Source organism: Kryptolebias marmoratus, linkage group LG17 (assembly GCF_001649575.2).
Source record: "Kryptolebias marmoratus isolate JLee-2015 linkage group LG17, ASM164957v2, whole genome shotgun sequence".
NCBI classification, from domain to species: domain Eukaryota; kingdom Metazoa; phylum Chordata; class Actinopteri; order Cyprinodontiformes; family Rivulidae; genus Kryptolebias; species Kryptolebias marmoratus.
In genome coordinates, this window is record NC_051446.1 from 15,835,954 (window position 1) to 15,850,092 (window position 14,139).

At 41.2% G+C, this 14,139-nt stretch overlaps 2 protein-coding genes across 2 annotated transcripts; both read right to left on the reverse strand.

The window, feature by feature from the left end:
• Window positions 1-813: 813 nt before the first annotated feature.
• LOC108247320 (G-protein coupled receptor 1-like) lies at window positions 814-2,277 on the reverse strand. Its single transcript, XM_017435357.3, has one exon. It carries the CDS (start codon window positions 1,903-1,905, stop codon window positions 1,009-1,011), a length of 897 nt encoding a protein of 298 aa, XP_017290846.1. The 5' UTR covers window positions 1,906-2,277; the 3' UTR covers window positions 814-1,008.
• Window positions 2,278-3,731: 1,454 nt separating this feature from the next.
• On the reverse strand, window positions 3,732-13,140 carry LOC108246841 (potassium voltage-gated channel subfamily H member 6). Its single transcript, XM_017434583.3, has 12 exons — window positions 13,024-13,140; window positions 12,527-12,676; window positions 11,071-11,496; window positions 9,650-10,043; window positions 7,137-7,336; window positions 6,794-7,046; window positions 6,515-6,708; window positions 6,291-6,396; window positions 5,656-5,919; window positions 5,274-5,454; window positions 4,851-5,055; window positions 3,732-4,746 (listed from the first exon to the last, which is right to left on the reverse strand). Exons 2-12 carry the CDS (start codon window positions 12,650-12,652, stop codon window positions 4,450-4,452), a joined length of 2,646 nt encoding a protein of 881 aa, XP_017290072.1. The 5' UTR covers window positions 12,653-12,676; window positions 13,024-13,140; the 3' UTR covers window positions 3,732-4,449.
• Window positions 13,141-14,139: the final 999 nt, after the last annotated feature.

Sequence of the window (14,139 nt, forward strand, 5' to 3'; positions counted from 1 at the left end):
AACTAAATATATCGTTTAAGGATCCAAAAATGTTTCTCCTTCAGCTCTGAAAAGCCTACGGTTACACTGTTTTTCTTCGTAGGCCTGAAATTATTTTTTATCAATAAGCGGTGTCTTCTTCATATTTTATATAACTGCAATATAGTCAGACAGCAAGATAACTTTTAAACATAAAGAATCCATATGAATCAGAAAAAAACAGCTGGAAATATAGTTTTTCTCAAGAGGTGTCTCCAAACTAGTAGATTACTAATGTAACCCACATTCCAACCAGAATATTGCTTTATGTCCAAACATCTTTGTTATTGTGGTATGTAAATAAGGTTTGTTGTACCTGCACACCTGGGAGTGACACTGTCCTGAAAGGTGATTAGTCTGATGTCATTGTTTATTTCTATAAACTGGTTACTGTACCGTAAATCTATCAGAGATTTGGTTAAAAAGTTTTAGAACTATCCACCAAATAAAAACACAATTCTTTCCCCTTTTATTTGACTTTTTTCAGATTAAAAGCTGATCTTTGGAAATTTCCTGTAAATGACCTTAAAAACAAAATTATGTAAACTCTGCTGGTTCTGACTTTGTTAATTTGGTTAAATCTCCCTCATGTTGTAGTTGATCAAAGCATTTAAAATAACCAAATTAGATCTAGATATACACTTTAGAGTGTAATAAGTCTTACATAGAGACAATCTTTCTTTGTGTCTTTGAGAAACATCCTTTTAATATTGTAATTATTATTACCTGCGGAGGTCCACAAGGGTGTAGGTTTGGCAACAACAACAAACAACAATTCTTACTATAATGGTTTAATTCCTAAATATTATTTAGTTACACAGAAATCACACATATTCAGCATACATTTTAGTTTGTTTTCCACACAGTTTACAGAAAATAAGCATGAAATTAGAGCATATAAGAATTATAATTAGATTAGATGATTTATCTGAGTTCAGTCTTTTTTCAGAACTGATTTGAAAACAAGGACATGTAGCAAAGTTGGATAAATTAGTGTTTGCAGCATCGAAGCCTGGCGCAGTTGAGCGTGCCAACATTATATAAGTAAAGCACAGGCATGAACGTCGAGCCTAGAGTGGAAGTGATGTTGATGGGAAAACCGATTGCGCAGACGAATACGTTGAAACTGCCAGCGAGAGGCCTCCCCACTGAAAGGAAAATCACCGGAGGGAGGTAGGAGATGGCGGTCATGGCCAGGCTGTAGATGAGGGTCTGAATGGCTCTTTGCTTCTGGGGGTGAATTCGTTTTCCCACGGGGTCAGACTTTACTAATTTATACACTATTACGCCGTCACAGACTCCTATTATTACAATTGGAACAGAATATGTCACGGCAGGAAAGAAGCTGAAGAACAACCTGTAAAAAAGGAAGAATGTGAGTCCATTAGCAGCTGTCAGAGTCCAAACAACACCCACCGCCACAAACCTGGGGGTCAGGCTTTTGTTCTTATGGTAAAAGATTGGATGAACCACAGCCAGGTAGCAGTCGAAGCAGACGCAAGCCATTAGGAAGGGTCTCCCTAACGTGTTCAAGCTATAAACAAGGTTCCAAAGCGCTTCAATCGCCCAAACCTTCAGATAGAAGTGATTTAATAAACCAATTGGAAGAAAGGCCAAGAAGCCCACATCCATGATGGTGAGGTGCAGGATGAAGAGGTCGTTGGGTGTGAAGACGGTTCCTCCCCTGCACATCCTAGACATCCTCCAGAGGATCACGAGGGTGGCGGGAAACCCGACCGTGAAGCACAGCAATGAAATACAAGCCCACGTATACCTGCCAACCTCAAAGTTGTTGCAGATGTCGAAGTCAAACTGCTCCCAGACAAACCCAGAGGTGGAGGAGTTTCTCAACAAATCGTTGCGCTGCGGACAGACTTCAGGCAGCATGGCTGAGCGAGCTCGCTAGTAGAAGTCCTGCAAACAGGCCTGGGTTAACTCAAACACAAAGCACAGAAACTGTTAATCAATTCTAAACAACATTAAATAAAGTGATCCACAGAGACCCAAACATAGACAATACCTTTTATGAGTTTGTGTCGGTGTTTGCACCGTGGTCCCACTCTCGACTTGACAAAAATCTAAAGGAATAGCTCGCAAACCATCAAATTTATGCATCCATCAAAGGCAGGACTTGTCGTCAGATTCAGTTTTGCAAGTCATATTTAGGAAAATGAGCAGACACATACAAAAAAACACGATCCATCCATGAACCTCAGCTTGTGTTTATAGTTCTGACTTAACAGCCGTTCGGTGGTTTAACCAGAGGACAAAAATATTTGTATAATGACTTATTTGCAAAATTGAGTCAGACACTGATGTGGATTATTGACAATAAACTGCAGAACAACAGAAGCACGAAATATCAGCACAGAAAGGATTTTTGGATGTTTTTGACCATTTTCATTCTCTTTTTTGACATTTTAAATCCCTTTATGGTGGTTATGGGGAACCATTGAGCCTTTTCAGTATTCCAGGTCTCTTTGTGTTGCATCATTTGTCTCATGTTGGACATTTTATGTGTATTTGTAGCCATCATGTAGGTATGAGTATAGTGTCTTATGACCCAACTGAATAACCTAATGTCTTCATTATTTTATGATTATTTTCAATAAGTAGTTAGTTAGCATCAACTAGCTAGCACCAAGCTAAATTATTTTTGGTAAAAAATGGTATAGATGTATTTATCTAATAATTATAATTCATTTTAGATATACATTTTCTAACATTTGGATGTGATGTATGTTTTATTTCTTCTGTGTTTCACCCGGCTCCTGGTTAATTCATTCTTTTGCTATAGTTGTGTCTGTTTTCTGCCAACCATCGGGTGCAGAAATCCTGAATCAAATCAAAAACATCCAATGAGTCAAGTTTGAACATAACTGCAGTAACTAACAGCGAGCCCAAGAGGGAGCACTTTATCACTAAAACTACTAAACACCCAGTTTTGTCCCTGACTCGTTTCATTCTTCCTTGTATCTTTCTTGTCTTGTGAAATAAAAGAACTTGATTCAAAAAGTAATTTGTCCCTAAAGTATATATCTTATTAATATTATTTCTAGAGGGAATCAGTTCTGGTCAAACCTCCTCTTCCCTTCTCTGTGTAGCGGACAACCACCAGGCTGTAATCTGGGACATCCAGCAGATGGACCATGGAGGACACATTCTGGCCTACAGGGTCGATGGGGAGATCCAGCAACATCTGGTAGGTTTTTACTCACCCTGACTGGGTTTCTATCCGCTACAACAACTGCTTGGAGCTGCCCATTTGACAGAGACGACACATAAAAAGATTTCAGCAAGATTTACAGGTTGACTTTGTTGGAGGCAGAGCTTTTCATGAAGGTCCCAGGTCCCAACCCCCAAAGAGGAACTCTGCTGATCCAGAGTCTGGTCTCTGCAGTGGAAACACTCAGAAAACCCCCAAAGTTTGTCATTACTCACAACTTAAAACCTAATGAAGAACAAGAGACGGTTGTTGTTGTTTTTGTAACACATGTAAAATGAAGATTATTAACCTTCAAGATTTTATAATCTTGTCTAACAGGCAATGAGCTGAGTGTATAAATATTTTGCTTTATAATTAATAGTGCATCATGTTTTCTATTTTATTAATTTTTCCAATGCAGCCTCACTGCAGTTTACCCATAAGTTGAATGAATAAAGTGTTTAAAAGTGTTTTGAACTTAAATATATATTTTTATTGAACTGAAATGACAAAACTCTTTTTAACGATTGTTTATGCAACATTTTTTTATGAAGTTTGCAACAAATAATTGACCAATATTAGGATTTCTTTATTTCTGCTACATTAATGCTTACAGTTGAAGCCAGTGCACACGCTGGTTATGTGTTGACGCTTCATTTTCAGGCAACAGTATCAAATTCATAGCTTCATTGTCAGTGCTGGTCATGTCTTTTTGTCCGTAACACAAAAACGAAGAAGGGATTAACAGATAAGAGGCTGAAAACGGGCTCAGAGTTGATAAGACTGTATGGAGCGAAATGACTTTAAACAAAAGAATACTGTCTGTAAAAAAACCCCAACAAAAACAATGTCTGATATCTGTTTTGCATCAGTTGTTTATGAAAAGAAGTTTCACTGTTAACGATACTGAATATCTGACGATGTGTAAGCCTGTATCAAACTTATCGGTTATTTTAACACTACAGATTGTCAGTGTCTAGACTGATTGTTTTTTATATGCTGGTGTAGATTCTCAGTCATCCAGGACATGGTAAATTCAAAAAAAGATTAAAAACAAAAACAACTGGACTTCTATTCTGTAGCTGAGAACAGAACAGAAAAGAAGTCCAGTTGTTTTTGTTTTTAACCTTTTTTTTTTTTGATTGTTTGCATAGAAAAGAGGTGGCTAAATTTACAAGGCTCCTTCCAAAGATGTTAAAGTAACTCCGTCACAGTCACACAGGCCATCAGGAGACGGGCAGCACCGGGTCTGAGACGTGTTTCTGGATCTCGGCCCGTTCTGAGGTGAGATCCAGGTCCACTGGCAGTGAGGGACAGTGGAGCTTCTCATACAGCCGGGCCTTGGCCTCGAAGGCCGACTTGACTGACTGCTGCGGCAGCCGTGGAGTTAAACCTGGATGGGTTTCGGTTTCGGGGGTTACTGTCATGAACATTGTGTCGTCAGACGCTGCGGTCATGTGGATGCCGCTGGACAGGGATTCCTGGGACTTTTTGGAGGATTTAAGCTCCGTCTGGTCCAAGCTCTGAGGTTAAAAAAAAAAAAGAAAGAAAGCGAAACACTGTGATTTATGTCAGACATTAAATTAGGCTGAGACGCTTTGCACTTTTTTGTAGTGTGAATACATGCCTGTTTGGGTGTCCTGTTGTCTATTTGTATGGGGGAAATTGAATAAATGCTGTGCAGCACTGGAGTCCCGGTCCTGTATAAACCAGCTGAATCATTAGGGAGGGTACTGGATAATACAGGACTGTAAGCTGGGGGAACAGGAGCAATCTGCCTCTGGAGAAGCTGCAGAATAACATTGATGTCAGCTGTCATGCGAATTTCCAACCTGGGGAAGGTTAGAGATAAAGAAAATAACAGTGGACAGTTATTAAGGCTTTTGTTACGAAAATCCCTGACTCCACTGATGACCGACTCAGAGACACGCTCAGAAGACTGGCGAGTAAAGAAAAATAAAAGGGATTTGGGATCCTACACCAGTAAAGTCAAGTCACAGGCGCTTCTGCTGCTTACAGGTCACTGAGATTAAAAAGGGAAGCGGTGCACCTGTTGAGCTGCGACTGCAAGACTTCCAGTCGAGACTCGAGCTCGCTGGGTCTCTCCTCTGTGATGAGTGGCGGGTGGTTTGAGTTGCAGGCAGAAGAAGATCTCAAGACGTGATCGGAAATCTGTTGAGACCGCTGATCTGGCCAGCAGCCGTACATTCCTGGCACATTCTGAGACGAGGCTAGGGTCAACAAAGACAAGCCAAGTAGCATATTTAAGCCTTTTAATTAAAAAAAAGAAAGAAAAAGATCATGCTTTGGTTTGGGGGGGTATTGTTTCTTAATCCTTGCATAATGTGCACCAAAAGCCAAACCTTTCCAGAAATCCATCACAGCAAAAAATGGATCCTCGTTCTAAAACATCAGTCAAGATTCCTTCCTACCTTGGTGGCCTCGCTCCAACGCCGCATCCCTCCCCGCCGAGGTTCCACTTTGGGGCAGCAGTTGCACCACAGAAGGAGAGTAGTCCCGTCTGGCGTCTTCTGGAGGGTAAAGCTCTGTTCCAGCGTTGTGAGTAAGAGGCTTCGTCAGACCGTCACTTGACTGGGAACATGAGGACCCACAGCTCCACAGATCCTCCCAGCCGGCCTGAGCAAGTGAGTGATGGCAGGACTGAAGGGGATACGAGTCTTCATGATCGATTCCATCTGTTTACAGGAAAACTATTTAGTCAATCCACTACGAAGCATTATTTGTCTCACAATCCCATTCAGGTCGTCAGGGAGCCAGCTCTGACAGAGACGAAGAAGAAATACCAACAAAAAGACAATTATAATATTGATTAGTTTGCCACTGGGTAAGAGTTGGACCTCTGGTTGCTTACTATATATGAACTTGAGAGAACATTCTAACTCACTATTACTGACAATCAGACAGCATATTATTGATTTGTTGAAAATCAATGAACTGATGAGTATGTTGGCTTGCTGGTGCAAAAGAAACGTTCGATTAGTTGGGGAGTCTTTTGCAAGGCTGATTCTTGATGTTTTTATGGTTGAATGTCAGATAAATGACTCACCTGGCCTTATTCTGCAGTCAAGGGAGTGAATTCTGTGTTTTGGTTGGTGGCGATATTCACAGTCGTCCCCAGAATCATCAGTTATTATCGGTGCCACTGGATCAGTCTGGTGACCCCATGAATGAGAAAAAAACCCCATCATATTTGTCATACATGTTAAATTAACCATAATGTATAACAAAAATAAATTGATCATCTGTTTATTTTGGTGCGACCCAACGCACATCTCGCAGGTCAAACGTGATCTCCAGGTTCCTCCAGAAGTTGTCAGCAAAATTTGGGTAAACATCAAGAACCTCCAGCAGATCTTCCCTTGGGATGCGGTGCAGGTCGCAGTAGGTGAGGGTGTACACGTCTGCATTGGACCTTCCTGGTTCGTCAAACAGGTGGATGAGCTCTCCAAAGATGTCATTCTTTTCTGCATGAGGATGAAGATGCACGAGTTCAATTTTTTGACACCATTGCTAAAGCGTTCACACAGCAGCGTGGTTTAATAGTTGTACCTAATAAGGCTATCACCACATAATCCCTCATCACTTGGATGGAACCCCGTGAGATGAAGAAGAGCGAGTCTAGGATGTCTCCATAGTGAATCAACGTGTCCCCTGGAGGAGCGTGGACAGTCCTGATCCTCATCGCTAACGCACGCAGACATGCTTGGCTGCCGCCACGGAAAGCCTTGCAGTTTTGTAGCAAAGAACGATTGAGGTGCAAACAGATGTCTGCCTGCAGAGACACTGGAAACCCCTTCAGCACCTGACAGGGGGGGAATACAAAACCATCATCATCTCAATGAGTAGACATAGGAAAGGAAACTGTCATAAGAATAAACGGTTCTTTACATACAGCATTCATGTCGATGCCATTTGCGTAGGACCAGGCATGCTGAAAGTACTCCTCCAGTCTTTGTCGGAGAGCACCTGGAATTTGGTGGAAGCGGATGAACTCTTTGACCCGCAGCATCTGGGTGTGGTAGCGGGTTGTACCGGAGTACAGTCGCTGGATGATGGCAGACACATTCCCAAATATGCTGGCATACATGAGAGCTGATAGAAAGGGGGGGGAAAAATGGGACAAAAACACAAATAACTGTTATTTAAGCTTTAACAACTTCCACAAAAAGGAGATTACAAAAACAAGTTATGTTTGTTAAAGGACTGTACAAAAATGATTACGGAGTTCCATAAACAGTCATTTAGTTTGACGGTGTTTAAAAACATGTACTTCTATACTTTGCTATTGCATTTACACTGCATTTACATTTATACACTAAATACTTTGTTTCTAATGGTCATCATCTTGGCTCCACTAAAGGTAGTATCTCACTAGTCTGCAATTGATGTGGACAAGTTGGAGAGACAAAATTATGGGAAATTATGCAACTTTTCACTTGGAATCACATCGAATCGACATGTTTGCACAAACTCATGACAAAATACCGTGAATTTGCATACATATTTAGTGAATGTTGCACAGAGCTAAAAGAAGTAGAGCTCTCGCACTCTAGAATTACAGAAACTAAATTGAGAAGGGTTTGAGACGGGTTCCAGATGCCTGCGATGACTATTTTGAGAGAAAATGTTTCTTGCAAAATTGTCAAACATGGTCAAGATAGAAAAACTCAAGAGGGAGGCCCTGGGACTCAAGGAAGGAAATTGTAGACCCCTCTGGGAGAGTTGCAAGAGATTTAGGAGGCTCCCTCGCAAATGCTGTTCGCAATTTGTTGCCAGCAATCCCAGCCCAGTGAGATACTACCTTAAAGCTGAAGAGGGACCAACAATTATCAAGAGGAGCACCACTGACCGCACCAACTAGCGTGCTAGCTAACAGTTGGGTTTTTTTTGAGGGGGGTTGGGGGTATATTTGGTTGTGTAGGTGCTCAGCAGAATGGCATAAAGTGAAACAAAATGATCTTAAATGGGACCAAAAGCAATAACCAAGTGAGTATCAAGGCTAAGGGCCATTCCACTGTCACCTGTAGAACTTAAAGGGATAGTCTGGTCATTTTGAAGTGAGGTTCTGTCAAGTAGTTATTAATATTTAGTACCTTATCAGCTGTGACATCAGTCACAGAGCACAGTGTATGAAGACAAGAGAGGAAGTCTTCCTCCAGGCTAGGCTAATAGCAAGCCAATCAAGGGCCCATATATTGTTTTTCAGGCTTAGAAAACAACTCTTTCTTAAAAACGTCACACTGCTTTGAAAGAACGCTACATTAGCTCATTTGGATGACACAGTTTGTTTAGTTTGTCGCTGTTTTTTTTCAACTATGTATGTGTTACGACGCAAGTGTATGTGTGCTGAGCATAGAAAACATGATGTGCGTGGTTTACACTCAGCACACATACATTTGTGTTGTAAAAGGATTGTTGTTCAGTTGTGTCTTATATGGTCAAAGTGAAAGTCAGAATTTCCTTGTTAATTAGGACAGACAAGATGGCTTTTCAGTCTTTTTAGCCTCAGCCGATTTGAAAAATATTAAAGGAATGAATAGTTGCTGTGTTCATCTGTAACAATTATGGCTCTGCTCACTTTCAGGGCAGAAGATAATGTAGAAAAATAAAATCATTGTCTCCTGTAATTAAAATTTAATAAAGCGCATAGGCGAAGCTGGATAAACAGCTCTCCACTGTGCCAATCCATAAAATGTTAATGGAGCCATTACAAGGCTAACAAACTTCATTATTTCCAGAGTGATGTCCAAAGGAATAAATTCTAATTGTTCAGGATGCAGATGATGGCAACTACCTGGGAATCCACAGCTCTGCTGTCTAAGTCAATATTTTGCCACATTTTTTATTCTGCAGCTAATTCAATGGTCAACAAAGAAAACTAAACTGCATTTTGTGCTAGTTAGTTTAAGGTAATCAAACGTTTTTTATACTAATGATATCCTAGATGGAGATCTTTCTCAGTCACTTGTACAGTTTTGTGTTAGGATCTTTCTAATATGACAAGTGAGATGAGTTTCAAGCATTGACCTAAAGGTGCTCAGTAACAGCCAACATGTACTGACGACCAAAGTTTGGCACACCTAAAGGAAATAAAAGAAATATGGTTTGACACCAGAAAAAGTGTCAAACTGGCCTGAATTTAAAGGTTGAAGGGTAAAGCCTCATCACCAACACATTGCAGATGGTCCTGGCTGTCCAAATTAGAATTGGCACATATAGAGGATCTCTATATGTGCCAATTCTCAGCAAAAACTACCTTAAATCCACACAGTGAAAACAGTTGATACACTGCTCTCAGTTTCTTAATATTTTGCCTATTTTAGTTGTTTGGGTTTTAGGTTTCATAGCTTGTTTTGCCACCCCCAATAATTTTCATACAGTCCTAAATAGCTTAATTCAACTCACATCCGATGACCATGACGCAGATGGAGAAGAGCTTCTCAGAGTTAGTGTTTGGAGAGACGTTACCAAACCCCACACTTGTCAAACTGCTCAAAGTGAAGTAGAGAGCGGTGACATATTTGTCTTTCACTGAAGGACCGGAGGTGGAATCACTGTCATTGTACGCTTTTCCTAGTTGTCCAGCCAGGTTGTCCAGCCAACCAGTCTCGGTGTACGGCCTCTCCACAAAGCCAATGGCATACCAAATGCAGGCGAGCCAATGGGCGATGAGAACAAACGTACACATGAGCAAGAAGAGGACTGCAGCTCCATATTCAGAATATCGGTCCAGCTTTCTTGCCACACGGACCAGTCTCAACAGCCGAGCTGTTTTGAGTAGGCTTGTTAAGGTTGCCATCTTTGGTTTCCATTAGGAACAAGGGAGAAGATGTGAGGCAGGATTAGGCACTCAGTACTTACTTCAAAACAAACAAACAAAAAAAAATCTAACAATTCTCAAAATTTCAAAAAGAATGTACAACCCCAATGCCGTAAATGTTGGAACTCTGTGTAAAATGTTAATAAAAACAGAATGTAATCAAAGCTTTAATTAAGCTTTAAAACTTTACTATGCAAAGAAGCCACATGTAAACACCACCCAGAAATGTTTTTTTTTTTCTTTTCTGGGTCATTTAAAATGGCCTGAGGCAAAGTGGGAAAACTGTTCTGTGGTCAAATTGAAATCTGAAGTGTTTTTTTGGAAATCATCTAGCCCAGACCATCTAGCCTGCTTATCAGCACATAGTTCAAAACCTTGCCTCTCTGATGGTATGGGGGTTCATTAGTGTATACGGTACGGGCAGCTTACACATCTGGAAAAGCACCATCAATCCAGAACATTACATACAGGTTTCAAAATAATATGTGCTTCGACCCAGATGACATCTTTTTCAGGAAATGCTTTGCATATTTTAGCAAGATAAACCACATTATCTTGCACTCACCAAGTGAGAACATTTAATGCATCATGAAAAAAAAAATCCGGGAAAGAAGACTGTTGAACAGCTAGAATCCTCCACCAGACAAGAATGGGAAAACATTCCCTCTAAAACCTCCAGCAGCTGGTCTCCTCAGACGCTTACAGACTGTTGTTAAAAGAAGAGAAGATGCTTCACAAAGGAAAGGCCCTGTCCAAACTTGCTGCCATCAAATTCAAAGTTACCTTATTTTTTGTCTAAAAATGGTACAATTTCTTCTTTAAACACCTGATACGTTTCCTGTGTTCTGTTGTGAATAAAGTATTTCTGTTTGACATTTGCAAATCATTGCATTCTGCTTTTGTTTACATTTTACACAACATCCCAACTTTTTCGGAACTGAGATCGTTACATCAATTTTGGGAAATAATCAGACAATAAAAATTTTCAGAGAACCAGGCGTCTTACCTCATCAGACCCAGATCTAAAAACGATAAGGTCAAAGGGGATTGCAGCGAACAGATCAATAAAGAACCAGCCTTTGATATAATGTTTGGCTATCAGGCTCGGCTGCATGACCACCTCGTCATTCTGGTCCACGTACGTGGTGCGAAGGTTGATGACTATGTCAACAATAAACAGCACGTCCACCAGAAGGTCCACTATATTTAGGGGGTTACACGTGTAGCCGCATCTCCTTTGTCTTAAATCCCCATGTTCGTCCAAGAGGAAGGCAGCGGAGTACGGAGTGAAAACAGCTGTGTAAAGCACCAGGAGGAGAATAATCCAGTCCCAAAACGCCTTGAAGGGGCTGTAGTGAAGCAAGATCCACCACGTTCTCTCCGGCGCCTGGAGCTTATATTCAGGAAGTACATCGGACTCCAAAGAAAGTACCTAAGAACAAAAATGAATCAGTGATTCTCAGAGGTGAACCTTTACTGTTTGATTTGACTTTTTAAAGGGAAATCTAACTTATGACTTATGATCACAAAACTGCAAATTGGTTCCAATTTGACATAAGAAAAGGAGACAAAGGAAGTATAATTCAAGGAAAGTAAATCCTAATCATTATAAAACTATTTTTCAACTAAATCTTCCCAACAGACCTTTCTAGAAAACCTACTCATTTGACCGTGTTGTTGGTGGATGCTATGGGCTCTTGTTTTGTGACCAATAAACTCTTGACCATCCTGTCTCCGGTGACTCTCAGGAGAGACGAGACTTCATAGGGATTACACCCAGAAATAAACAACAACAAAGCACTTAAAAGCCAACTGCCATGGAAATTAACTGAATTGCTGGTGGGTAGGAGGGCTATAATGATGGATTGGGTGTCACATAGACAAGTTTATTTCCTTCCACAGTCATCGTATTGCCTCTGCCCCAATTTCAAATTAACATTTGCCTTCCTGAAAAATGTCACTGACCTCACTAACAGATCCATCAGCCGTATAGATCTATAAGATTACATAGATCAGGCAGGAATTGGAAGGTCATGGGTGGTTGCAAGCTCCTCGCTTGCATTTGTTTTGCATCCACTACACACCACTCAGTGATGCAGAAAGTTGAGCCCCGGGGCTCCGGCAGTCACAGCCGTTATGTCTGAAATGAACTGTCACTCCGTGTATCTCTGTTTTTCTCACCCATGAGGAAAACATCCAGCCAACAAGCCACCTACTGATTTTTCCATTAGTAGGTTAATTAACAGCGGTCTTCCATCACGGCAACAAACTGGGCTCTGAAATCTTTTCATGGCGTTCAGAGCACACAGGCCGAGAGCTGCGATGTCGGACTGAATGTGGCCGGCACTGAACGCGTCGCCAGGTCTCAGTGAGTCACCCGGACTCAGGTGGCGAACGAGCAGAGTTCATTTATGCGAACCGGTACAAAACGGAGCCCCGCGTGAGGTTCTGGGCCCTCATACCTGCGTGACCTTCTCCGTGACGTTCTGAGGGCGTTCCTTCGCCTTGGAGGGGCTGAGCAGCTCCATTCTGGGTGTCGGAGACGAACAGCATTTAGACCTTCCGATGGCTGGTTCTTCACCCTTCATAGGGCCGCATTCAGACACCAACCTCTGCCAGAAAAACTCGTTTAAACCCAAGTCAAGCTTTGCTTCCTACTTTTATAAAACTTTGTACTTTTTACAGATCTTTTGACAAGAAATTCTACTAGTACTATAATCATTATAATAGAAAACTGTAAACTAGATGACTTGACCTTTATATTCTTTTTGGTACACTTCTTGAAAACAGTGAAAATCTACACTTTTAAGCACATTTTGTATAAAACAAAATCTCTGCTTTCAAGTTCAGGAGACTTTCACGACATAAAAGCAGCAGCAATGACAATATAGACAATTCTGTTACTAGCAGATCTGATCTTTAATTGTTTGAATCATGAACGTAAATAAGCACAACATACCTGCTTCCAAACCAGACAGTTAAACTCTCGTTGATGTTGACCTCCAGGCCATCACTCAGACTTTCCTCCTGCTGAACGCTCGTTGACCAGGCGCGCCCCAAAGTGATCCCTCTGCTCGTGGCTCGTTTTTAGACAAAAACAAATGCTCTCCTTGTTAACGCTGTGTGGCATCGATCGCCTGCGTTGATCCTCCCACCCTGGCACGGAGCAGAGGACCTGCCCCGCAGCGCGTCGACACTGGGCGCCAATCAATGCCACGCTGTGGCTGAGAGGAAGCGACGGGAAAAATCGATGTCGGGCATTGATAACAAAGCAAAGAGTCACTGGGCTTCCCTGTTAGCATCAAATCAGCATCTCAGTGACCTGGGAGGCAGTTTGGTTTGGGAGATTACATTTAATTACGCGTTACATAAATGATTCGGTGTCACAAAGAGTGAAAACAAAGTCAGCTGACCGAACCTGCAGTCAAATTTAATTAACAGATGTTACTTCTCATGGATCTTACTGGGTGTGAAGGTAATGACCCATGATGACATTAAAGTGCCCTTCAGCTGTAACCTTCATTATAGCTTTTTGTTTACTTTTTCATTAAAAATAATAGAACAGATTGTATCTTTTGAGCTTTTACAGTTCAACACGACAGAAAACGTGTCTCTTGTCAGTAATTCATGGCTTGACTGTCGTTTTTGGTTTGGATTAGGATCACTGGATTTTTAACTTTGGATAAATGTTTAGACAAGTCTTTTAAAGCCATGTGATCTAGGGGGATTTTTTTTCCCGCCTGTGTGTCATAGTTTAAGTTTTGTTTCTCACTTTTACGGGTTTTGGTTTTGTCCTTGGTCTTGTGTTGGCGTTGCCTTGTGGTTCTGATTTTCATGTTTCAAACTTCGTGAACCCCACCTGCTATGTTATTTTGCAGGAAGCCCCCTCTATCCCTCCTGCTCTGCCTGCACATCTTATCCTTGTCTCTAATTTCCACAGCTGCCTTCTATTAGTCTTTATCTCTCCCAGCGAATAAGCGTCTTTATTTGCACTGAGCACGTCTTTGGTCAAGGTTAGTTTGGCTTCAGCTGTACTCGACCATATGGTTTTGAATGACTGTTTTTTGTTTTTTTT

Excerpts from the sequence above, each read along its gene's own strand:
- LOC108246841 (XM_017434583.3), bottom strand. The coding sequence starts at position 12,652 with ATGAAGGGTGAAGAACCAGCCATCGGAAGGTCTAAATGCTGTTCGTCT. Across the intron at positions 7,047-7,136 it reads ATGGCATCGACATGAATGCT|GTGCTGAAGGGGTTTCCAGT; the intron begins GTATGTAAAGAA and ends CCCCCCTGTCAG. Across the intron at positions 5,920-6,290 it reads TGACTGCAGAATAAGGCCAG|ATGGAATCGATCATGAAGAC; the intron begins GTGAGTCATTTA and ends TCCTGTAAACAG.
- LOC108247320 (XM_017435357.3), bottom strand. The coding sequence starts at position 1,905 with ATGCTGCCTGAAGTCTGTCCGCAGCGCAACGATTTGTTGAGAAACTCC.